The sequence below is a fragment of the Gigantopelta aegis genome, chromosome 13, assembly GCF_016097555.1.
Source record: "Gigantopelta aegis isolate Gae_Host chromosome 13, Gae_host_genome, whole genome shotgun sequence".
NCBI classification, from domain to species: domain Eukaryota; kingdom Metazoa; phylum Mollusca; class Gastropoda; order Neomphalida; family Peltospiridae; genus Gigantopelta; species Gigantopelta aegis.
The window spans coordinates 31,835,450-31,861,218 of NC_054711.1; the positions used below are offsets into that span (position 1 = coordinate 31,835,450).

Sequence of the window (25,769 nt, forward strand, 5' to 3'; positions counted from 1 at the left end):
CTTTTTATATGCCCATCTATGGGTTGTATTATGGTATGGTGTTGTCCATCCGTCTGTTAACATTTTTCTGTCTGGACCATATCTTACATACAACTTCATACAGGACCATCAAACCTCACATGTAAGAACAACTTGGGATAGCGGTGTGTCACGTACTATTACTAGGTCACTGTGACCTACTTTTTATGGTCTACTGCACATAACAATAAATCCTTGTCCGGACCATATCTTGCATACAGATGCATACAGGACCATCAAACCTCACATGTAGGAACAACTTGGGATGGTGGTGTGTAGCATACTATTACTATGTCACTGTGAGCTACTTTTCTGCACATAACAGTAAATCCTTGTCTGGACCATATCTTTGAGGGAGGCCAGACATGGTAAGATATGTTTAAAAATTTGAACAGGCTTTTATTATTTATTTATTTATTTATTTATTTCATGTCAGTATATAAAAAAGAGGAGATGCCGGGATCTACACCTTATCTACGCTCTTATCTTGAAATGTGAATTTTGAACAGGTTTAGCAAGAATAGCATGAATGAAATTCTGTAGGATCTCTACAAAGACCGAGTCTGGCAAGACTCAAGTACCCATGCAAGGAAGAGCACTCTCATTTAATACTTCTTTTTTTTATACGTCACTTTACCATATACTTGCCGCCGGGCTATGAGAGACATGAAGGGAAAACAAAAGTCGAATGTTTGAAATGCATTATAACGGCTTGATTTGGCATCCATGTTAAGCTCTGGTATTAAGATACGTAATGCTATTTTACTATATTCCTTAGTCTCATTATCATCTAGTGTGGGATATTCTGTTATGTTTTTCCACTGTGTTTCAGGGAGTCACCATCCAGCTGTGTGAGGACTCCGACAGCCTTGAGATCGCTCGTGTCTTGCACGGTGGAGCCGCAGATCGAAGTGGTGAGCAGTAACACAGATTATTACATACCTATTCAATCTTACTATATTGATAAAGGCCTTTTAAAACCGTCTAATAAATTGATCCTGTATCGCACATATGTGATTATTACATACCTATTCAATCTTACTATATTGATAAAGGCCTTTTAAAACCGTCTAATAAATTGATCCTGTATCGCACATATGTGCAATCTGGACCGGAACTTTTAAATGGGGAATTCCCTTTTTCTTTTTACTGCAGTTAGTGCCATTTATTTACTTATGTCATATATGATTTACAAATGACGTCATATCATATTTGAACTATTACACAAGGCTGCCGTAGAGTATGATTCTTAACGTTAAATGAATCCATGAAAGGAGCTTTGATCATAGATTTAACAAAGTGTTGTTATGATGTTAAATTAAAAACCGTTTTTATAAAACATAAAAGAAGGTATGTAATAATAAATACAGAACTTCACATACGTTGTTTTCCCTTCCTATTTATTGCACTCATTTATTTTGCGCTCTCGTGGTATATATTCTTGCTCAAAATAAACGTGTGAAACATATGGTTAAAAATATTGTCGTGCATTTCAAAGTGATACGTCTCACTAGAAAGCCAAGTGGGACTTAACACTTCGACATCACGCGATGACGTCATCGATTGGCGCTCTAAAACATTACAGGAATATCAGCAAAAGCTGGCTAATTCAGTCAAGTTGGCAAGAATATGTAATACATCATTATATAACAATTGTTTGTCGGGGGTTTTTTGGTGAATTTATTGTATAAAATCATGTAGTGTAGCGAAGTGATTTTATACCATTTGTGACTGTTATACATCAATAAATTCATAAAACATTAAAAACTATTTTTATAGTTACAAACAACACTTTTATTTTGTTAAAAAATACACAAAAATCCTTATGTGACCTGCTTGGCGTAATGACGTCCCATTTGACGTAATGAGGTTTATTGAAGGATAACATTCAGTTTTTAAGTGACGTCATCCATATATATATCAGATGCCTTTTCTCACTTTCGACCATGTATCATTTTAGTATTTCATTGTCATGAAGCCTAATTCCTCTATTGTAGGTCTAATTAGAGTTGGTGATGAGCTACAGGAAGTAAATGGGGTTTGTGTCAAAGGTCAAAACCCTGATGATGTCATCGAAATGTTGGTAAGTTATCGTAATAAACTTTTTCTTTAAAATTTGATTTTAGGGGGCAATTTTAAAAATAACTAATACCTATAAATAGATTTCCTTTAAACCATGCATATGTAATATATGATAATTTCTTGCCTACTGGACTGAATTAGCCAGCTTTTGCATGGTGCTAGATAAACAGAATCTATCACCGTTGTGAGGTATAGATAAGGCTATTCCAACCCAAGGGACAAAATGGGTTTTTTTTTACAAAAATATTTTGTCCTGAGGATTGGAATTGCCTTATCTATACCTCACAACGGTGATTGATTCTTTTTCTTGCCCAATTAATTACAGTAACAAAACATTAATTTTGTAAGCTATGGTTTGTTTATTTTTAGAACGATTCACAAACATTTCACCTACAAACTCCTTTAATCATACGTGGAAAAATATAGTCCACATTATGCCACAACATAAAAATGTAACAACTTACCAATAAAGTTTAAATTTGTTTAAATATTTTAAAAACAATGATACAACGTTAAATGGCAAACAGAATTCTCGAAAACATGAGTTATGACGTCAATTGTCGTAAAACATGAGCTAAGATGTCATGCGTGTGTTGAAATCGTCTAGCCCTCGGGTCGGACAGATTTATCTAGCCCTCTGGTCAGACAGATTTATGTAGCCCTCGGGTCAGACAGATTTATCTAGCCCTCGGGTCAGACAGATTTATCTCTCCCTCAAGTCAGACAGATTTATCTAGCCCTCGGGTCAGACAGATTTATCTAGCCCTCGGGTCAGACAGAATTATCTAGCCCTCGGGTCAGACAGATTTATCTAGCCATAGGGTCAGACAGATTTATCTAGCCCTCGGGTCAGACAGATTTATCTAGCCCTAGGGTCAGACAGATTTATCTAGCACTAGGGTCAGACAGATTTATCTAGCACTAGGGTCAGACAGATTTATCTAGCCCTAGGGTCAGACAGATTTTTGTAGCACTATGCAAAAGCTGGATAATCCTGTCCAGTGGGCAAGAAAAATATGTCATTGTATATTTATATTTTATAACAGTGTTATACAGTATATAAGTTATAACAATGTCATACAGTGTATATGTTATAACAGTGTCATACAGAAAGAAACTTTTATTTAATGACGCACTCAACACATTTTATTTACGGTTATATGGCATCAGACATATGGTTAAGGACAAGACAGATTTTGAGAGAAAACCCGCTGTCACCACTACATAGGCTACTCTTTACAATTAACAGCAAGGGATCTTTTATTTGTGCTTCCCACAGGCAGGATAGCACAAACCATGGCCTTTGTTGAACCAGTTATGGATCACTGGTCGGTGCAAGTGGTTTACACTAGAGCACATTGATTTTTTATCTTATCATCGGCTATTGGATGTCAAACATATGGTCATTCTGACACTGTTTTTTTTAGAGGAAACCCGCTGTCGCCACATAGGCTACTCTTTTACGACAGGCAGCAAGGGATCTTTTATTTGTGCTTCCCACAGGCAGGATAGCACAAACCATGGCCTTTGTTGAACCAGTTATGGATCACTGGTCAGTGCAAGTGGTTTACACCTACCCATTGAGCCTTGCGGAGCACTCACTCAGGGTTTGGAGTCGGTATCTGGATTAAAAATCCCATGCCTCGACTGGGATCCGAACCCAGTACCTACCAGTCTGTGTCATACAGTGTATATGTTTTAACATGTAGTACAGTGTATTCTACATAGTTCTACTTCTCTCCTCAGACAAGAATCACAGGAGCTGTTACCCTCAAACTAGTTCCCAGTCACTTCAGAAATGGTCCCGAGCACAGGCCCAGTCAGGTTTGTGCATTTGTCCTGTCTTTTCACAGGTTTCTTGTTTTTCTTTTCCTTTTCATTTCAGCCAAAATGATCCTCCAAAAAAAACCCCACAAATACAAAATGGTTCGAACATCAAGTTTAAAAACTTACACTCAACTACAGAACATTATGTCATCTTCATTTAGCTTCTTATTGTAATTGCACTTCATATCCATTTTGTTATTGGTACAGTTGTTTAAATTAAAAAAAAAATTAATTTTCAAATACAACTAGATGCATTGGTAATCATTAAACTTAAACTCGTACTAATTTACAAGGGAGATAACTGATTCATTAATGTTCACAAAAATATAAATACGATTTCTATATTTTAACTGTAACTAAACTACTGTGAAAATATGACTTTTCACCGAATATAACTTTGACAATTTCTGTAGATCTATATATTTCATTGCTATATATAATAAATATATATTTATTGTTAATCCGTTTCCTTTCTCTTTCAGATGAGAGTAAGAACCCTTTTCACGTACGACCCCGAATCTGACCCCAATAACCCGTGTCCAGATGCCAGTCTTGCCTTTACTCGCGGTGAAATACTCCATATTGTAAACCAGGACGACGCCACCTGGTGGCAGGCCAGAAAAGAAGGGGAGATAATCAGCAGAGCTGGCCTCATTCCAAGTAAACAGTTGCAAGAAAGGTTTGTGATTTTTAACATTTAAATTTATTTTAAGCAAAGGGCTTTGTAAAATAACAAATTATGGGGTTTCCCCAATCCCCTCCCATCGTTGTGATCAATTCTAAAACAGCCGGTTTTTACTGGCTAAATGAAAGTAAATGTTTTATTTAGCGACGCACTCAACACATTTTATTTACAGTTATATGGCGTCAGACATATGGTTAAGGACCACACAGATATTGAGAGAGAAAACGCGCTGTCGCCCCTTCATGGGCTACTCTTTTCAATTAGCAGCAAGGGATCTTTAAATGCTCCACCCCACATACATACCACGGCCTTTGATATACCAGTTGTGGTGCACTGGCTGGAATGAGAAATAGCCCAATGAGCCCACCAGCGGGGATTGATCCCACACCGACCGCACATCGAGTGAGTGCTGTACCACTGGGCTACCTCCCGTCCCCCCCCCCCCCCCCCCCCCCCCGCCCGTTAATGGCTAAATGAACACTGATAGTCACAAGTCTTTGAAAGTTGTGCAGTTCACAGCATAAAATGTGTGTTACTCTTTAAACTTCTTAGTCTGCACCAGAAGTAATTTATATTTTGAAATGAAGTGATTCTGACACAGCCCTCGTCATTGTGACCAATTTGGTTACACATGCAGCCATGTTTTTTGGTGACTTAAACATTTCATACTGTCTTTATAAAAATACAAGTCGGGGCTATCTGGCTCCTAGATGGAAAAGTTAACATATATGGCTTCTAACATTTACAAAAGTTATTTAATTTTGTGTGATTATTATATACATGTATGTACTTTTGTTTAAAATTTTGTTAATTTTTAAAGATTTAAAAAATATTTCAGAAGCCTCCTAAGATGAAGTGTTAATCTTAATTTTATTTATTTATTTATTTATTTATTTATTTATTTTCAGTTATATTATGAAGATTAAACGAGATGAGCAAGAAACTCTGGAAAAGAGTGGCATGAGTAAGTTCCCTTGATAGAGTAACCTCCCCTGAAAGAGTAACTTTTTCTGACCTGATAACTTCCCCTGATAGAATAATCTTCTTTTTTTTCTTTTTCTTTTTTATCCCACTGTCCTCTTTCCTTTCTCTCCTTTGAATTCCATCTCATTTCTTCCTGATCTGGCAACTCCTCCTATCTTTCGACTTCTTTTGCTATCCACCTCCACTTTGATACCTGTTCTTAATATGAATATTCTGGTTTTAATTACCTTCCTTAATAAAATGTAGCTAATGAATATTCATGAGTTGATTACAAGTAATGTATGGAATTCATAACCATTTTGTTCTTCTGTTCTTTTTTTGCCTATGTTGGTAGTTAATGAATATTCATGGTTTGATACCTTTTCATAATATGAATAGTCATGGTTAATTACCTTCCTTAATATTATGTAGCTAATGAATATTCATAATTTGACATTTTGTTCTTTTCTTTTCAGGATCATTGAGCCCATGTCGATATAGCCCAAAAATTCCTCGTCAGAAAAAACTACGTAAAACAATGTACCACACTGTTCAGAACTTAGGTAATGATATGCATTTGACAATCCCACCATAATCATATGTCTGATGCCATATAACTAAAAATAAAATGTGTTGAGTGCATTGTTAAATAAGACATTGCCTTCCTTCAAATTCGAAATTAGCTACTAATCTTCACTGCACTTTATCTATGGTTGGTGTATTTTTATTTTTCATAATTTTTGACAAAATACTACTGTAAACCGTATTAATATTGCGACGTGTTTTTTTCGCGAATGTATACCTTAGCGCATGTTCGTGACGTGTAAATTTCGCAAACGACCGTTGACAGCTCAAAAAAAAAGTTGATAAAGACAGCTCACTGTAATTGTTATAAAGTTACTGTCTGTAAATCAATATTCTGTTATCCTACATCAAACAATTGTGCCTGGTACAGAGTCTATAGAGGGGATTAGGCCCTACCCACTTCACCTGTATTAGAATCACAACTCACAACTTCAGTTGTTAACTGTTAACACCCTTTGGTAGATAAAACAATAAACGATTAGTCGCCATCGATTGAAGTTACATAAAAACAATTAACGATTAGTCGCCATCAAGGAGAGCTCGTGTATAGGCTGTGCATGTTGAGTGAATCTTTTTGTGAATTTTATTCTCAATAAAATATTTCAAAAGAAAACAAATTACTTTAAGCACACTTCAAACTGGAAAATAGTGCGTGCGTATTAATTTCACGACATAAGGTTGGACGCGAAATTTATACGCACATATTTTTTTCACGGTTTACAGTATATGTTCAAGTTTAAAGATCAAAGAAGTGAAAAGTACCTTTGCCAAGTATATCCTGTCAAAACATTACCATTGCATATGTTATATTCATTGTGTACAAACCCAAAACAAGAGTGCGTAAAGTGACTGTCTTCAACCTTAGGAAAGAAAGAAAGAAATGTTTTATTTAATGACGCACTCAACACATTTTATTTACAGTTATATGGCGTCAGACCACACAGATTTTGAGAGGAAACCCACTGTCACCACTACATGGGCTACTCTTTCTGATTAGCAGCAAGGGATGTTTTATTTGTGCTTCCCACAGGCAGGATAGCACAAACCATGGCCTTTGTTGAACCAGTTATGGATCAGTGGTCAGTGCAAGTGGTTTACACCTACTCATTGAGCCTTGCGGAGCACTCACTCAGGGTTTAGTCGGTATCTGGATTAAAAATCCCATGCCTCGACTGGGATCTGAACCCAGTACCTACCAGCCTGTAGACCGATAGCCTACCACAACGCCATATAGGTACGATTATGGGTGTGTCTCATGAATGTTTGAGCTTTAATGGTCGATGATTACCCAGCAAGCACTTCAGGTTCCATGTATGTTGGGCTCAGGTAGCACAGTTAACAGCAAGTATGGAGCATGGCTCCGTCAACTTATTACAAAATTTACTTGTTTTTAATTGTAGATTATGACACTGAGGAAATACCTACGTACGAAGAAGTGGAACTCCACCACATGAAGCCCAGGACATTTAGACCGATTGTATTAATTGGTGAGATTCTGTGTACTAATTATAGCACATAACAAGTAGAACTCCACCACACGAAGCCCAGGACATTTAGACCGATTGTATTAATTGGTGAGATTCTGTGTACTAATTATATCACATAACAAGTGGAACTCCACCACAGGAAGCCCAGGACATTTAGAACGATTGTATTAATTGGTGAGATTCTGTGTACTAATTATAGCACATAACAATTGGAACTCCACCACAGGAAGCCCAGGACATTTAGACCGATTGTATTAATTGGTGAGATTCTGTGTACTAATTATAGCACATAACAAGTAGAACTCCACCACAGGAAGCCCAGGACATTTAGACCGATTGTATTAATTGGTGAGATTCTGTGTACTAATTATAGCACATAACAAGTGGAACTCCACCACACGAAGCCCAGGACATTTAGACCGATTGTATTAATTGGTGAGATTCTGTGTACTAATTATATCACATAACAAGTAGAACTCCACCACAGGAAGCCCAGGACATTTAGACCGATTGTATTAATTGGTGAGATTCTGTGTACTAATTATAGCACATAACAAGTGGAACTCCACCACACGAAGCCCAGGACATTTAGACCGATTGTATTAATTGGTGAGATTCTGTGTACTAATTATATCACATAACAAGTAGAACTCCACCACAGGAAGCCCAGGACATTTAGACCGATTGTATTAATTGGTGAGATTCTGTGTACTAATTATAGCACATAACAAGTGGAACTCCACCACACGAAGCCCAGGACATTTAGACCGATTGTATTAATTGGTGAGATTCTGTGTACTAATTATAGCACATAACAAGTGGAACTCCACCACACGAAGCCCAGGACATTTAGACCGATTGTATTAATTGGTGAGATTCTGTGTACTAATTATATCACATAACAAGTGGAACTCCACCACACGAAGCCCAGGACATTTAGACCGATTGTATTAATTGGTGAGATTCTGTGTACTAATTATAGCACATAACAAGTAGAACTCCACCACAGGAAGCCCAGGACATTTAGACCGATTGTATTAATTGGTGAGATTCTGTGTACTAATTATAGCACATAACAAGTAGAACTCCACCACACAAAGCCCAGGACATTTATAAATGTACTATATCAAAAGTATTTTTGTGATTATGTGTTCATTAGTGATTTTCCAAAGATCGATTATAATCGAAAGTTGATCGGTTTTGGCTCTACTAATGTGATGATCGAATTGGGTGTCATGTGTACATAAAGAAAAAAGATAATAAATAGTTAAAATTAGCAATTTGTCAGATCTATCCCAGTGTATACGACAACAGGTGTATGGTCCTTGTAATTAAAATCCTTATATTCATGGGGCAGGACCTAGCCAAGTGGTAAAGCGCTCACTTGATGCACGGTCAGTCTAGGATCGATTCCTATCAGTGGGCCCATTGGGCTATTTCTCGTTCCAACCAGTACACCACGACTGGTATATCAAAGGCCGTGGTATGTGCTGTCCTGTCTGTGTGATGGTGCATATAAAAGATCCCTTGCTGCTAATGAAAATTTGTAGCGGGTTTCCTTTCTATGACTGTGTCAAAATTACCATATGTTTGACATCCAGTAGCCGATGATTAATAAATCAGTGTGCTCTAGTGGTGTTGTTAAACAAAACAAACTTCTTCTTCCTTATATTCATATAACCGTTATATTCTAACTAGTGCTGCAATGATAAACCGGTATACCGCGATAATTGATCAGCTCGATATGAACCGCGGTACAGTTTTGCATATAACGATTTTTATACACTATATTTTTTCCTTGTATCTTATTTGACTTGAAATAGGCAAAAAAAAAAAAAAAAAAAAAAAAAAAAACAAAAACCCACATCATTTTATTAATTGGTGATGACAGGAAATGTAACAATCACGTTAAGCGTAGTCAGCTTACTTGTTGGCATACAAAGTGATAGGTTAGTTATACTTGGTTTTAACTTCTAAACAAAACATGTTAAAAGTCCAATGAAAATAACCAGTTAACGATAATTACAAATAAATGTTTTGTTATTTACACATTATCATTCATTGTTCATTTACGTTGGAATACAGCTACGGCTATCATCTTCAAAGAAATAACCCAACAAATGAGAATCACACTTCGCTGTTTTTCACAGCCGATCGTTCAAAATACCTCGACTAATAACCTCGGCTCTGGTTCGGTCGATCTGGTGAAACATTGTGACTCAATACGTATATTTCCGTGTCAAGCAAGCAGCAACGAAAAAGCCCGATAGTAAGGATTTCCGAATGTGACAATTTATGAATAGTTTGACACCGTCACACCGGTGTTTTAGTAAACTAGTATTGTGTTAAAAAATATAAATATGGCCTAAAACATTTAGCCTGACAGCTGAAACTAATAAAGATCATTAAAAAGTTATGCCTTCTGTTTTCATTTAAAAAAACAACAATCCATAAATATTAAATTTAAATAATATCAACTATATTGCAATACATATTGCAATACAGTTTCTTATATCGCAATATATCGCAATACGGTTTTGACCGTATCGTTGCACCCCTAATTCTTACTGATTTCGTAATGGAAAGTTGATCTGTTGGTACAAACCGGTTATAACCGATGATTGATGATGGAATTCCAAACCGATTCCTAATACTAGTATTGTATGAAAACAATTGAAGATACATTGTAATTGTAACAATTATTTGTTGATGATGTGGTGAGGCCAAGTTGTAGCTTTACCAGAACACAAATAGTATTTCATGTTATAGGTTCATGTGATGTCAGTGAGTTTTGTTTTCTCGCAGGGCCCTCTGGTGTTGGGTGTAATGAGCTGAAGAGAAGACTCAAGGCCAGTAACCCATGTCACTTTCACGAAGTTGTACCATGTGAGTGAAAATTCAGAATATAAATATCTTGTGGCGTTATTAGACAAAACAAACTTTTAACTCGACATCTTTCAGACACAATCCCCATCAGACCGGCCTCGGTAGCGTTGTGGTTAGGCCATCGGTCTACAGGTTGGTAGGTACTGGGTTCGGATCCCAGTCGAGGCATGGGATTTTTAATCCAGATACCGACTCCAAACCCTGAGTGAGTGCTCCACAAGGCTCAGTTAGTAGGTGTAAACCACTTGCACTGACCAGTGATCCATAACTGGTTCAACAAAGGCCATGGTTTGTGCTATCCTGCCTGTGGGAAGCGCAAATAAAAGATCCCTTGCTGCTAATCAGAAAGAGTAGCCCATGTAGTGGCGACAGCGGGTTTCCTCTCAAAATCTGTGTGGTCCTTAACCATATGTCTGACGCCATATAACCGTAAATAAAATGTGTTGAGTGCGTCGTTAAATAAAACATTCCTTTCTTTTGATCCCTGTCAGTGGGCCTGTTGGGCCATTTCTCACAAAAGCAAGTGCACCATGAGTGGTACATCAAAGTCTGTGGTATGTGTTATCTTGTCTATGGGATGGTGCAAATAAAAGATCCCTTGCTGCTAATCAGAAAGAGTAGCCCATGTAGTGGCGACAGCGGGTTTCCTCTCAAAATCTGTGTGGTCCTTAACCATATGTCTGACGCCATATTACCGTAAATAAAATGTGTTGAGTGCGTCGTTAAATAAAACATTCCTTTCTTTTGATCCCTGTCAGTGGGCCTGTTGGGCCATTTCTCACAAAAGCAAGTGCACCATGAGTGGTACATCAAAGTCTGTGGTATGTGATATCATGTCTATGGGATGGTGCATATAAAAGATCCCTTGCTGCTAATCGAAAAGAGTAGCCCATGAAGTGGCAACAGCGGGTTTCCTCCCTCAATGTCTGTGTGGTCCGTAACCATATGTCCGACGCCATATAACCGTATGTGTTGAGTGTGTCGTTAAATAAACCATTTCCTTAATCCTTCCTTCTTTCAGACACGAGTCGTCCTAAGAAACCATTTGAGGAGGATGGGCAGGAATACCACTTCCTGTCAAGAGAAGATATGGAGAAAGACATTTTAGCTCAAAGGTTTGTGTACCAGATACAAGACCATCGACAAATACGAGAGAGAGACAGAGAGAGACACAGAGAGAGAGACAGAGAGAGAGGAGGGAGGGATGGAGAGAGAGAGAAAGGAGGGATGGAAGGAGGGAGGGACGGAGAGAGAGAGATAAAGGGAGAGAGAGATGGATGGAGGGAGGTAGGGATGGCGAGAGAGAGAGAGAGAAGGAGGAGGGAAAGGCTAGTATTGATGGTGGATGACTGAGAAACATTTCAGCTCGAATGTTTGTGTGTCTGTCTTCTAGCTGCAAGGATAATATACAAATTGTCTGTTGAAATAGTTGTGATGGTGGTATTCGTGCTTGTACTAGTGGTGGTGGTTGACGAAGAAAGCCATTTTGTCCCAAAGGTTTGTGTGCCAGTATTTTCTATCTATAGTATTCTACTGTAATTATCATGATGGTTGTATTGATGGTGGTCGATGAAGAAAGACGTTTTATTTTATTTTAAGTTTTTAAAAGTGTTTAATATCTAATATATCTTTACATGCATAAGATGAACATCTGTAGATTAAAAAACAAATTCGCTGACATTTACTTTTCCTTGATGTCAGTTTTGCAGAATATGGCGAGTACAAGGGGAACCTGTACGGTACAAGTCTCGACTCCATTCGCGCTGTGATAGCAGCAGGCCAGGTGTGCCTTCTCACACCACACACTCAGGTAATAACAGCTTAATACAGAGGTAAAAACAGCTTAACACACAGGTAAAAACAGCTTAACACTCGGGTAAAAACAGCTTAATGCACAGGTAAAATCAGCTTAAGCACTCAGGTAAAAACAGCTTAACACTCAAGTAAAAACAGCAGGCCAGGTGTGTTTTCTCACGCCAAGCACTCGGGTAAAAACAGCTTAATACACAGGCAAAAACAGCTTAACACTCAGGTAAAGACAGCTTAATACAAAGGTAATAACAGCTTAATACACAGGTAAAACAGCTTAACACTAAGGTAATAACAGCTTAATACACATGTAAAAACAGCTCAACACTCAGGTAAAAACAACAGGCCATTTGTGCCTTCTCATGCCACACACTCGGGTAAAAACAGCTTAATAGACAGGCAAAAACAGCTTAATGCTCAGGTGAAAACAGCTTAATACACGGGCAAAAACAGCTTAACGCTCAGGCCCTAAGGTTAAAAACAGCTTAACTTTCATGTGAAAACAGCAGGTCAGGTGTGCCTTCTCAAGCCACACACTCAGGTAAAAACAGCTTAATACACGGGCAAAAACAGCTTTATACACAGGCAAAAACAGCTTAACATACAGACAGGAACAGCTGTATTTAATATATAAGCAAAACATGGATACTGCACACAGAGGTAAAACAGATATACTTAATATGCATGTAGAAACACCTGTATTTAACATACAGATAAAAATATATACACTCATGTCACATTAGGCTGCATGGCACAAAAGTCTGTGCATGTTAATGATGTTACATTACGTCTTGAAACAAGTGTTGGGGAATGTTTGTAAACAAAAAACAACATTAATTAATTCATAAAACAATGGTTAAAATAACGCATCTTGATTGTGAATATGTATATAAAACTGGTAGATAACAATTTGATTGAAAATAAACTCTGAATTAATGCACTAAAAGTATACTTTTGCCAGCCTCAATCAACGTGTTTTTGTATCACCTGTAAACACGTGTCTGTCATCGTTGTAATGATTAACCTAGTATATTAACCCGTTTACAAGTTTACACAGAAGCTTCAATACATACCTTATTGTAATTCATGAATCCATAAATGAAATCAATGTTTTATTTTATCTGTTAACGTAAACATCCAAGCATACTTTGAATTTTCCTCCTAGTGACACAACACTAACCAATATGGCTGCCCAGACTTACACTGTTACAGCATGGCCTATTTTTAGCTATAGTCTGTTTCAAATTATCATTGATTGTTCTATATTTCTAATGAACACTATTTGTGCTCATTTACACAGCTACTAACAGACAACTTTTGTTGAATAATTATCATAAATGTTGACATTTGCCTTTTTTTTATATTGGCATTTTGCATTATCCAAACTTAGGAGAGTGGATCACCACTTATATTTATCTTATTTGCATGATCTAAATGTTCCTGAAACAGACTATAATAGAAAGTGTTTGTTGTCTAGAACTTAAAAAAAGTTGGATCCAATAACTGTTGTTGTTTCTGTGAATATTAGTGACAGAAGTGGTCGATTTTAATGTTTGCTGTGCAGACTTATGTGCCATCATGCAGGCCAGTAAATACAGGGGGATAGGTGACACTAAAAATGCGCTCATTATGTAAGTTTAAAAAACAAAAAAATAATATAACTTTCAGTAGTAAAACATTTATTGTTCCCTTGCACTGTGGCAGTGAAACAAATATTTTTAAAGAAAGATTTTAACTTTAAAATATAAAACAAATGCTTAGGTGTGCAGACTTAAATGCCACCAATGCATACTAAAACACAGATGAAAAACAAGTAAATTTATTAATATCATATGTGATAATAATTCATTCTTCATGTTTCAGTCACTAAAGTTCCTGCAAACTTCTGACAGCAATGAATTAATTTCTCCTTGTATGTGTATATAGACCACCCAATGCCAGAATATCATCCTGAGACAAAATTGATTCATTAATCGATAAATGTACAAATACATTTTCTAATATTATCATTGACTTTAACAAAGATCTTTTAAAAATACATCGCAATCAACCTTTTGCACGAACTATTGAAAGATATAACCTGGAAAATATTATACACGAACCTACAAGAATCACCCCTACCACATCAACGCTATTCGACCCAATTTGTATTAATAACATTGATCTTATTAGGAATAGTATGATGCTGCCAAACTTTTGTAGTGGTCATTGTCCATCAATTATTGAAATACACTTCAGTTCACTTCGTGAAAAGTCCTACACAAAAACAATATTAGATTATGAAAAAGCTAACTATGATTTAATTATAACCCATTTATTACAAATTGACTGGGACCAGAAACTTGATAACATAAATGATATTAATGTATGTAGCGAAATTATCAATAACATACTAAATCACACAATCAATAAATATATTCCACAGATGATTATTCATGTACGTCCCAATGATAAACCCTGGGTAAATAAAGATATCAGGCAAGCCATTAGAAAACGCAACCAATGTCATAAAAAAGCTAAACTTAAAAATAGTCCTGAGCAATGGAATAAAGTCAGAGAACTTCGTAACAAGGTAGTTAATATGATTAGAGAGGCCAAACAAAACTATATTACAAAATTACAAAATATACTGATAAACAAAACAACCCCCCATTAACCAATGGTGGAAACTGGCAAAATCCATTAGCAAATTCGGAAATAAAAATAAAGTATCAAGCCCAATTATTGATGGTAATCACGTTCACCTTCATCCAAGAGAAAGCAAATGCGCTAAATGATTATTTTGCCTCCATATCAAGAATTGAAAACGAAGCAAATCTACCCAATATCAATCTACTGTCCCCATATAAATTATCTAATATTGTAATCTCCCAACAAGATGTTCATGGCCAGATTAAAACCCTTAATGTTGAGAAACCACCGGGACCTGACAATATGTCACCTAAGTTAATAAAATTCATTTGTCAGTCCCTTGTAACACCACTAACCAAAATTTTTAACAAATCTCTCTCACTAGGTTGTGTGCCACGGGACTGGAAGTGTGCCAATGTTACAGCCATATATAAAGGTAAAAGTGATATTAAGAGTCCCTCAAATTATAGACCAATTTCTATAACAAATTACTTTGGCAAAATCTTAGAAAAAATTGTATTTAAAAATCTTCATAATTATATCAGTATTATAATATTCTTACTAATAATCAATCAGGCTTAAGATCAAAAGATTCTACAACTAATCAGCTACTCATTATTTATGATCCTATAATAAAAAACCTAGATAATGGCAAGGACATAAGATTTGTATTCTGTGATATTACCAAAGCCTTTGATAGGGTATGGCATAAAGGTTTAATTTTTAAACTAATGAAATATGGTATATGTGATAATCTTCTTAATTGGTTCAGCAGTTATTTGTCCGAAAGGAAACAAAGAGTAAAACTTGATGGTTACTTCTCAAATTGGAGGAATATCAATGCTGGAGTACCACAGGGATCTATACTTGGGCCATATCTTTTCTTAATCTTCATAAATGATCTAGTAGACAATGTATCCAATAAAATAAAATTATTTGCTGATGTCACCTCTCTTTATTGCATTGTCAATGACCATACTTCTACAGCCGAAACGCTAAATGAAGACTTAGAATCTATACATTAGTGGTCAACTAGCTGGGGAGTTGAATTTAGTATAACTAAAACCAAATCAATGTTATTCACAAGAAAACTACATATTGATATTCCTAAGCTATATCTTAATGGAATTCCTCTTGATAATGTAACCTCCCACAAACATCTAGGGCTTACTTTAATCTCCAATGGTAGATGGACAGATCATATTAATGACATATATACTAAAGCTTGTAAACGACTTAACATTCTACGTATGTTAAAATATAAATTAAATAGAAATTCCCTAACTAAATTGTATGTTGCATTTATAAGACTAATCTTAGAATATGGTAATATAATTTGGGATAATTGTACAGCTGATGAATCCAATACAATTGAGTCAGTGCAACTTGAGGCTGCCCGTATCATTACAGGACTTAGGAAAGGAACATCTCCAGACAAACTATATATGAACTTGGTTGAGAACCTTTATATAAACGTCGCAAAAATAGTAAATTAATTCTAATGCATAACATACTTAAAGGCGAAACACCTCAATATCTAGTGGATGAAATCTTGCCACATGTTAATCCCACTAATCATTTTACACTCAGAAATCAACGTCCATTCACTCCACCAACATGCCATACTAATTCATGTAAAAACAGCTTTATTCCTAATACTTTCGAGTTATGGAATGATTTTGACAGTTTAACTCAAAATGAACCATGTCTGCCTACCTATAAAAAACTAATACAAAAGGGAAATCCCAATCCTTCATCTACTCTCTATCTTTATGGAAATCGTAAATGTAACATTATCCATTGTCAGCTTCGTAACTATGCTAGCAACTTAAACTATCGTTTATTTTTAAGCCATCTTTCTGATAGCCCAAGCTGTGCATGTGGAGATAACTGTGAAGATAATTTTCATTATTTTTATGTCTGCCCTCTGTTCATCAGACAAAGATATGATTTATTTGCATCGTTACAGAATTACCGTGATATCTTTGATCTACTACTATCCGGGTCAGTAAACCTACCAATTGAAGAAAACAATTTAATTTTTAAAGCATTACTTAAATATATAGCTGAAAGTAAGAGATTCGAGATGAACTAACTTATTATTCTGATTTTACTGCCCCATATAAGGTTAGCTCCAACAATAGGATCATTACTATCATATTTTTTCCCCGACTATCCCATTTCTATTCTATTACTATATATTAAAAAATATTAATTATGTTAAATATTTTATGCCATTGGACATTGTTATTATGTTTTATATATATGATTATGAATATTGTCTGACTGGACTGGCAACTCATTTTACGTGCCCCTATCCACTAGGGTTCAGGCACGCCCACCCCGGATTCAGCCTCTGACTTCGCCAGTGACCGACTCCGGGGCGGGTGAATATTGTCTGATGTCCATCTTGTTTAGGAGAGCACTTATATAGGCTCTGCCTGTTGTGCAATCCTTTTGATTCTATTTTTATCAATAAAATATCTCAAAACAAAACAAAAATTAATTCTTCCTGTTCCAGGCAGTAAGGTTCCTGCATACTTCTCACACCAATTAGTTAATTCTTCCTGTTTCAGGCACTAAAGTTTCTGCATACTTCCAACACCAATTAATTAGTTAATTCTTCCTGTTTTAGGCATAAAGTTCTTGCATACTTCTGACACCAATTAATTAGTTAATTCTTCCTGTTTCAGGCATAAAGTTCCTGCATACTTCCAACACCAATTAATTAGTTAATTCTTCCTGTTTCCGGCACTAAAGTTCCTGCATACTCCGACACAAATTAATTAGTTAATTCTTCCTGTTCCAGTCACTAAAGTTCCTGCATACTTCTGACACCAATTAGTTAGTTAATTCTTCCTGTTCCAGTCACTGAAGTTCCTGCATACTTCTCACACCAATTAATTAATTTTTCCTGTTTCAGGCACTGAAGTTCCTGCGAACTGCTGACATTAAGCCTTATATCATATTCATCAAACCACCAAGCCTTGAGAACCTGCGTCTGACACGACTGGTCCACCGTGCCCGGACAACCGTGGAGGAAGACGTGACGCGACCATTCACTGTAAGACGCAGAACACGAAGATGAAAAACGTTAAACAGACTTTTATTTTTGTACAGGATGGGATGTAGCTCAGTGGTAGAGCGCTCGCTTGATGCACGGTCAGTCTAGGATCAATCCCAATCGGTGGGACCATTGGACTATTTCTTGTTCCATCCAATGCACCATAACTGGTATATCAAAGGCCATGGTATGTGCTATCCTGTGTGGGATTGTGCATATAAAAGATCCCTTGCTACTAATAGAGAAATGTAGTGGGTTTCCTCTCTAAAACTAAATATCAAATGTTTGGCAACTCTGATAGCCGATGATTAAATGAAAATCAAGAGGGTGAAAAATCTCTTTTCTTGAACAGGCCCATAGGAAAAATATCTGGACGGGGTGAGGGATACAATATATAGTGAGTGGGTCACAGCCTCAAGTTTGAGGGGCATGGGGCTGCACAAGCCGTATTTCATCTTTATATAGAGTAAGAAAAAAACCAACTTACTTTTTCGTCCTCGAGTGGGGGGGTCCTGTGCCCCACCTCCGCCAGTTCCTACGGGCCTGTTGAAATGTGGTGGATGAGAAAATATAGCCTACTGTGTGTAGTTTTCTTTACCTTGCATGGTCATACCATGGTATGTTCTGTCCTGCCTGTGGGGAAGTACATATAAAAGCTCCCTTGTTGCTAATGGGAAAATGTAGTGGGGTTTTTTCCAAAGGCTGCAAGTCAAAATTACCAAATGTTTGACATCCAGTAGCCGAAGATTAACAAATCAGGCTTTCCTGTTTGTGGTAAAGTGCATATAAAAGATCTCTTGCTGCTAATGAAAAAAATGTAGTGGGTTTCCTCTGATGACTACGTGTCAGAATTACCAAATGTTTGACGTCCAATAGCCAATGACTAATTAATCAGTGTGCTGTAGTGGTGTTGTTAAATGAAACAAACTTTAAACTTTTAAACAAATCAGTCTTCTCTAGTGGTGTTGTTAAACGAAACAAACTTTAAACTTTTAAACAAATCAGTGTGCTCTAGTGGTGTTGTTAAACGAAACAAACTTTAAACTTTTAAACAAATCAGTGTGCTCTAGTGGTGTTGTTAAACAAAACAAACTTTAAACTTTTAAAAAAATCAGTTTTCTCTAGTGGTGTTGTTAAACGAATGAAACTTTAAACTTTGTTTTCCAGGAAGAAGAGCTTCAACAGATTCTGGAAACGGGTACCAGGATAGAAGAGCGGTACGGCCATCTGTTTGACAATGTGATTGTTAACGAGACTATCGAAGATGCAACGGCCGATCTCGTACAGATAGCCGAGCAGATTGAGAAAGATCTACAGTGGATTCCCATTGGCTGGAACCAATAACACACTGATTTTCATTGGCTGGAGCCAGTAGCAGACTGATTCTCATTGGCTAGAGCAAGTAGCAGACTGATTCTCATTGGCTGGAGCCAGTAGCACACTGATTCTCATTGGCTGTAGCTATATTGCCATTGGCTGAAGTCCTAATCACAAAAAAGTCTATTGGATGAAGTCCTAAACATGTTGAATTTCCATTGGCTAAAGTTTCAAACACAGGTTGAAGTTAGAAACAGACTGGATTTCCATTGGTTGAAGTTTTAAACACAGTGGATTCCCATTGGCTGAAGTCCTAAACACAAAATTTCCATTGGCTGAAGTTTCAAACACAGTGAATTCCCATTAGCTGAAATTAACAACATAGAGGATTCCAATTGGTTGGAGTTGGTCATGTGATCTTTTTTTCATTTGGCAGAATACAAACTAGCCAGTTCGTATTGGCTGACATTTCATAAGTGGATGAATTACCATTGGCTATTTCAGTAACATAATGATCAACCATGTGCTTGGAATAATAACAGGTTCCATCATAATAGTTAAAAATCAGTGATTATAATAAATATTTAACACAGATTGTTAATCTATAATATAATGGGCAAGACCTTTTTCGATCTGCACTGTCAACAGCCATCTTGGTACGTATCCGATGCAAGGATCATTTTGCACCCTGGTCCAGTTGACTACTGTACACACATAAACACATTGTCAGTGTTCGAAATAAGCACTTGTTCGTTCGTCTTGACAAGTGAAAATCTATTCGGACAAGCGAAGTGTACCTTGGTGCTTGTCCTGTGGACAAGTTAAAATGTTTAACGCAGTTTCATTTAAAAAAAATTAAAACATTATTCTTGTACTTGAATAAAACAAACCATTTATTTGGACAAGTAAAAATAATGGCGGACAAGTAAATTACTAGATGGACTAGTAAAAAATTCTGCTTATTTCTATCACTGGTTTTGCTAAATGAATTCCATATTTGAAAACCTGCGTGGTCATCTTTGGGATCACATGGCTTAAAACAGAAATGGCTCTATATATACACGATGACCATTTTCACTCTAGTGATCATATATTTCCACTGGAAAAAGTGAAGGACTATGTCGGTCAAGGTCAAGGAGCGTGAATTCTCATTGGCTGTTAGTGAGAATGTTGATTTTAATTGGCTCATTTATTAGTGATGTTAATTCTGATTGGCTGTTTGTTATGTGATGGACCAATGAAGTGAGTAGAGTCTGCCATTTGTATCGACCTGTCATGGACCGAACATTCTGACGAAGTCGGCGGTTGTGCCCACGACAGACGTGCTTGAACAGATCTCCGATGGAAGCATGCCAAAAATTACCCACATTTGTATCAGCTAGATACAACTGGTCATCATTCAGTGGACTATGCTCATTAGTTTTGACTGATGCTCAACTTTATGAAGGAACACTTTTCATTCAAATACGGTGCATTTATTTATAAATGGCTAGTGTTTACATACAGGCAACAAACCGATGTTATTATCATACATTCTGTTTAGTAGAAGATCTAGAATTTCTGAAATAGTATTTGTTATTAGAGCAGTTTTTACCCGAAAGGCTTTTGTGTTATCTACAGTGAAACCTCTCAATACCAGACCCTCTGTAAACCGGAATTCCCCCAAAACTGGACATTTTTTAAGGTCCTTTTTTAAAACTCAGTACAGAAATTAACCTTTCTAAATTGATGTGAGATATTTAGAGAATAACTAACGAGCTTCGTGGCAGGCCATCGGTCTACAGGCTGGTAGGTACTGGGTTCGGATCCCAGTCGAGGCATGGGATTTTTAATCCAGATACCGACTCCAAACCCTGAGTGAGTGCTCCGCAAGGCTCAATGGGTAGGTGTAAACCACTTGCACCGACCAGTGATCCATAACTGGTTCAACAAAGGCCATGGTTTGTGCTATCCTGCCTGTGGGAAGCGCAAATAAAAGATCCCTTGCTGCCTGTCGTAAAGAAGAGTAGCCTATGTGGCGACAGCGGGTTTCCTCTAAAAACAGTGTCAGAATGACCATATGTTTGACGTCCAATAGCCGATGATAAGATTAAAAATCAATGTGCTCTAGTGGCGTCGTTAAATAAAACAAACTTTTTTTAACTAACGAGCTATAAGGAATTAAGTATTATCTGTCCTGAATGGGTGGTTGGGATTTAATTATAATGATGTGAGATATTTAGAGAATAACTAACGAGCTAAAAGGAATTAAGGATTATCTGTCCTGAATGGGGTGGGTGAGAATGTTGTACACCAGGGCCCCGTACTACGAAGCGATCTTAGCCCTAAGATCACCGTAACTGCACAGCTAGTATATGCACTTAAGGTGATCTTAGGGCTAAGATCACCGTAACTGCACAGCTAGTATATGCACTTAAGGTGATCTTAGGGCTAAGATCACCGTAACTGCACAGCTAGTATATGCACTTAAGGTGATCTTAGCGCTAAGATTGCTTTGTGGAACCGGGGCCCTGGGCCTTTGGCATTTTCATTTCATTTCAACTTATTTTCTTGCTTATATCCAAGTACGGTTCAAACACGCTGTCCTGGGCACACACCTCAGCTATCTGGACTGTCTGTCCAGGACAGTGGGTTAGTTGTTAGTTGGTCAGTAGTTAGTGAGAGAGAAGAGGGTGTAGTGGCCTTACACCTACCCATTGAGCCCTTAATTAAAAACTCACTCTGTGTTGGAGCCTGTAACGGGCTGTGAACTCTGTACCTACCAGCCTGTAGTCTGATGGCTTAACCACTACACCACCGAGGCCAGTGCTTTTGGCAAAGGTTTAAAATATTAATTCATGATGGACAGATAATTTGTAAGTCCTCGTAGCAAGATGGTTATTCTCTTCATTACCCATTGTTTAGGGGTTGAATCACTGCCACCCTGATCAGCACCACAGTCAAACTTAAATAACTCCCATCTTCGAGCTCTCGAAAACTTTTATTTCTCAATTTCAAGCGACGATCCCGACCGAATTACAATAACTGCCTTCAAAAACTGTTGCAAAATTAAGGTGGGGGCCAGGCCCCTGAGTCCCCCCCTTAGATCCACCACTGAGTGACAGTCAGCAGAGAACTGGTCACATAATAGCATAATGTTCAGGGTTATTTTGGTAGCCTAAATTTTACTGTACATGTAATACGACTGTGATCGCACGACAATGTGATTATTTTTCTATTTTTCTATGTTGTACTAACCGTTACATATTATAAAATAGCATTTAATGTTTATAAAACAAATTAGTTAAAAATTCCCAACTTTTCTACATTGTAATAGCTATTACATATTATAATGTAGCATTTCATGTTTATAAAACAAATTAGTTAAAAAATTCCCAACTTTTCTACATTGTAATAGCTATTACACATTGTAATATAGCATTTCATGTTTATGAAAGAAAGGAAATGTTTTATTTAACAACACACTTAACACATTTTATTTACAGTTATATGGTATCAAACATATGGTTAATGACCACACAGATATTGAGAGAGGAAATCCACTGTCGCCACTTCATGGGCTACTCTTTTCGATTAGCAGCAAGGGATCTTTTATATGCACCATCCTACAGACATGATAGTACATACCACGGTCTTTATTACACCAGTTGTGGAGAACTGGCTGGAACGAGAAATAGCCCAATGGGTCCACCGATGGGGATCGATCCAAGACCGACCGTGCATCAAGCCAACGTTTTACCACTGGGTTACATCCCGCCCCTCATGTTTATGAAAGAAATTGGTTAAAAATTCCCAATAAATTACTGTAGATTGTATAACATGTTTATATTTACTCATGAGTTCAAACTTAAATGAATCAAAATCCTGGCTGCAGTGAACAACCAATCAAACGTTGTCTTTGATGAAAGTCCAGGCTGCAGTGCACAACCAATCAAACGTTGTCTTTGATGAAAGTCCTGGCTGCAGTGCACAACCAATCAAGTGTTGTCTTTGATGAAAGTCCTGGCTGCAGTGAACAACCAATCAAGTGTTGTCTTTGATGAAAGTCCTGGCTGCAGTGAACAACCAATCAAATGTTGTCTTTGATGAAAGTCCTGGCTGCAGTGAACAACCAATCAAATGTTGTCTTTGATAAACTAGCCAATCAGTGGCTTTAGAAAGAAAAAAAATTGTACCCACATATCTTGAAAAATAAGAAATAAGGGAACACATACATTGTAAATACCCACAGCAAATACTGGCTGCAGCCAAAACCCTCATCTTGTAGTATGAGGAAATTAAACGTGTTACTGGCAGTCTATTCCACATTGCATCACTATATTTTATACAGACATAATTAGCAGTGAACACCGACCTTGGTGATGTCGTGGTTAAGCCACTGGACATACGGCTGGTAGGCACAGGGTTCGCAGCCCGGTACCGGCTCCCACCCAGAGTGTGTTTTAACGACTCAATGGGTAGGTGTAAGACCACTACACCCACTTTTCTCTAACCACCAACAACTAACTCATTGTCCTGGACAGACATCCCAGATAGCTGAGGTGTGTGTGACCAGGACAGCGTGCTTGAACCTTAATTGGATATAAGCACGAAATAAGTTGAAATGAAATGATTGGGAAAATGTATTGGAGACAGGTTTTTTCATTGGATATTTACAGCAGTATGTGTTTAATTGAAGTGAAGAGAGATGTTAACAATGCATTCCAAATCAGTCACTGCCACATTTCATTCTTTTTATTTTTATGGATTTCATTTAATTGCCGATAGGCTTGTGTTGTGTTTTGATTATTCTTTATTTAGTTAGTTGATAGGTGGATGAAGTTCAATATCAGTCCATGTATTTTGCCAAAGGTATACACTGTGTTATATTTGATATATTAGTTTGTAAAATGGTGAAATTGCAAGTGTAATGCAGTTAAAAAAATATTAAACACCACAAACATAATATGGATGATGATGATATGATTCATGAATCTACAATAGGCCCCATTTCCATTTCATTCTGTTGAAATAACTCTCATAGGCATAAGGGCTCTCATTTGTATATATAGGATTACAAACGAATTTCTACGCATTTTTACATGAATTACAACTAATTTTGAGGGTAAAATGATGGAAATATATAGTAAAAACGTCTCAGGTTAGCACATTTTGCCCGAATATCTCTATCATTTTTGCCTGAATTTGAGGTTGCCCACATGAGTTTGTGACTTTGAAATAGTGAAATACCCTTGAAAATAGACTAAAACTCGATTCCATAATGGGTACTTCTGAGATGCAGGTGCGTTTTTAAAAATATGAGATATGCGTTTTGGAATATTAAAAACATCAGGATGACCAAAAACACTTCAAATGTACAGAAATTGATTATTTAAAAATTAAAATCCAAGTAAAGTATGATTTCAGTTTTCAAAAACGGTTATAATAGTCAAAGCTATGCCTTAGTTTTTTAAAACTAAGGTATGACCCTTTAAGAGGGAATACCGTTACATTTTTTCATAAGTAGATAGCGATCTTTTATATGCACTGTTTTACATGCATGACAGCACATACCATGGCCTTTGATATACCAGTCTCGGGGCACTGGTTGGGATGGGGAAAAAATCCCAGTGAGACAATGAGTCCACTAAGGGGATTTGATCCTACATCTCCGACGACAGATTCTACTGACTGATTTACATTGCATCCCGACCCAAGAGAATGACGAGGCATTACATTCCAAACGAACACTGCCATGTTTATTATTTATTTACATTGTATTTGTATTTATATATTAATTACTTACATGTGGTTTGCGTTCATTTTGTAGATACTTGTATCTAGTGATAAACGGTGTATGGTATTTCCCACTGATATTCACATGATAAACGGTGTATGGCATTTCCCACTGATACTCACATGATAAACGGTGTATGGTATTTCCCACTGATATTCACATGATAAACGGTGTATGGTATTTCCCACTGATACTCACATGATAAACGGTGTATGGCATTTCCCACTGATACTCACACGATAAACGGTGTATGGTATTTCCCACTGATACTCACATGATAAACGGTGTCTGGCATTTCCCATTGATACTCACATGATAAACAGTGTATGGTATTTCCCACTGATACTCACATGATAAACGGTGTGTGGCATTTCCCACTGATACTCACATGATAAACGGTGTATGGTATTTCCCACTGATACTCGCATGATAAACAGTGTGACTATTTCTGTCAAACTTAGACACCATCCCTCCCCCTGTAACGCTAAAACATAACCCCCCCCCCCAAGTTGTTACGCAAGTTTGGAGACAAACCTCCCCCTTCTGCTCCCATTCACAAAAATAGTCAAGCGATGGGTGCAATAAAAATGATGTGTACTGCTTTGCGATTTGGAAAAGCGCAGATACGTATTAAAATTC

At 37.0% G+C, this 25,769-nt stretch overlaps 1 protein-coding gene across 1 annotated transcript in view; it reads left to right on the forward strand.

The window, feature by feature from the left end:
* The window catches only part of LOC121387711 (MAGUK p55 subfamily member 7-like), a 60,858-nt gene extending 41,076 nt beyond the window's left edge, over positions 1-19,782 (forward strand). Inside the window, exons 7-18 of the mRNA XM_041518906.1 lie at positions 851-932; positions 2,016-2,101; positions 3,847-3,924; positions 4,410-4,606; positions 5,521-5,576; positions 6,052-6,138; positions 7,561-7,647; positions 10,453-10,533; positions 11,555-11,648; positions 12,235-12,343; positions 17,897-18,037; positions 19,205-19,782. Of these exons, the coding sequence (XP_041374840.1) occupies positions 851-932; positions 2,016-2,101; positions 3,847-3,924; positions 4,410-4,606; positions 5,521-5,576; positions 6,052-6,138; positions 7,561-7,647; positions 10,453-10,533; positions 11,555-11,648; positions 12,235-12,343; positions 17,897-18,037; positions 19,205-19,381 (1,275 nt within the window). The 3' untranslated portion in view covers positions 19,382-19,782. The remainder of the gene's footprint in view (positions 1-850; positions 933-2,015; positions 2,102-3,846; positions 3,925-4,409; positions 4,607-5,520; positions 5,577-6,051; positions 6,139-7,560; positions 7,648-10,452; positions 10,534-11,554; positions 11,649-12,234; positions 12,344-17,896; positions 18,038-19,204) is intronic.
* The last annotated feature ends 5,987 nt before the right edge of the window (positions 19,783-25,769 follow it).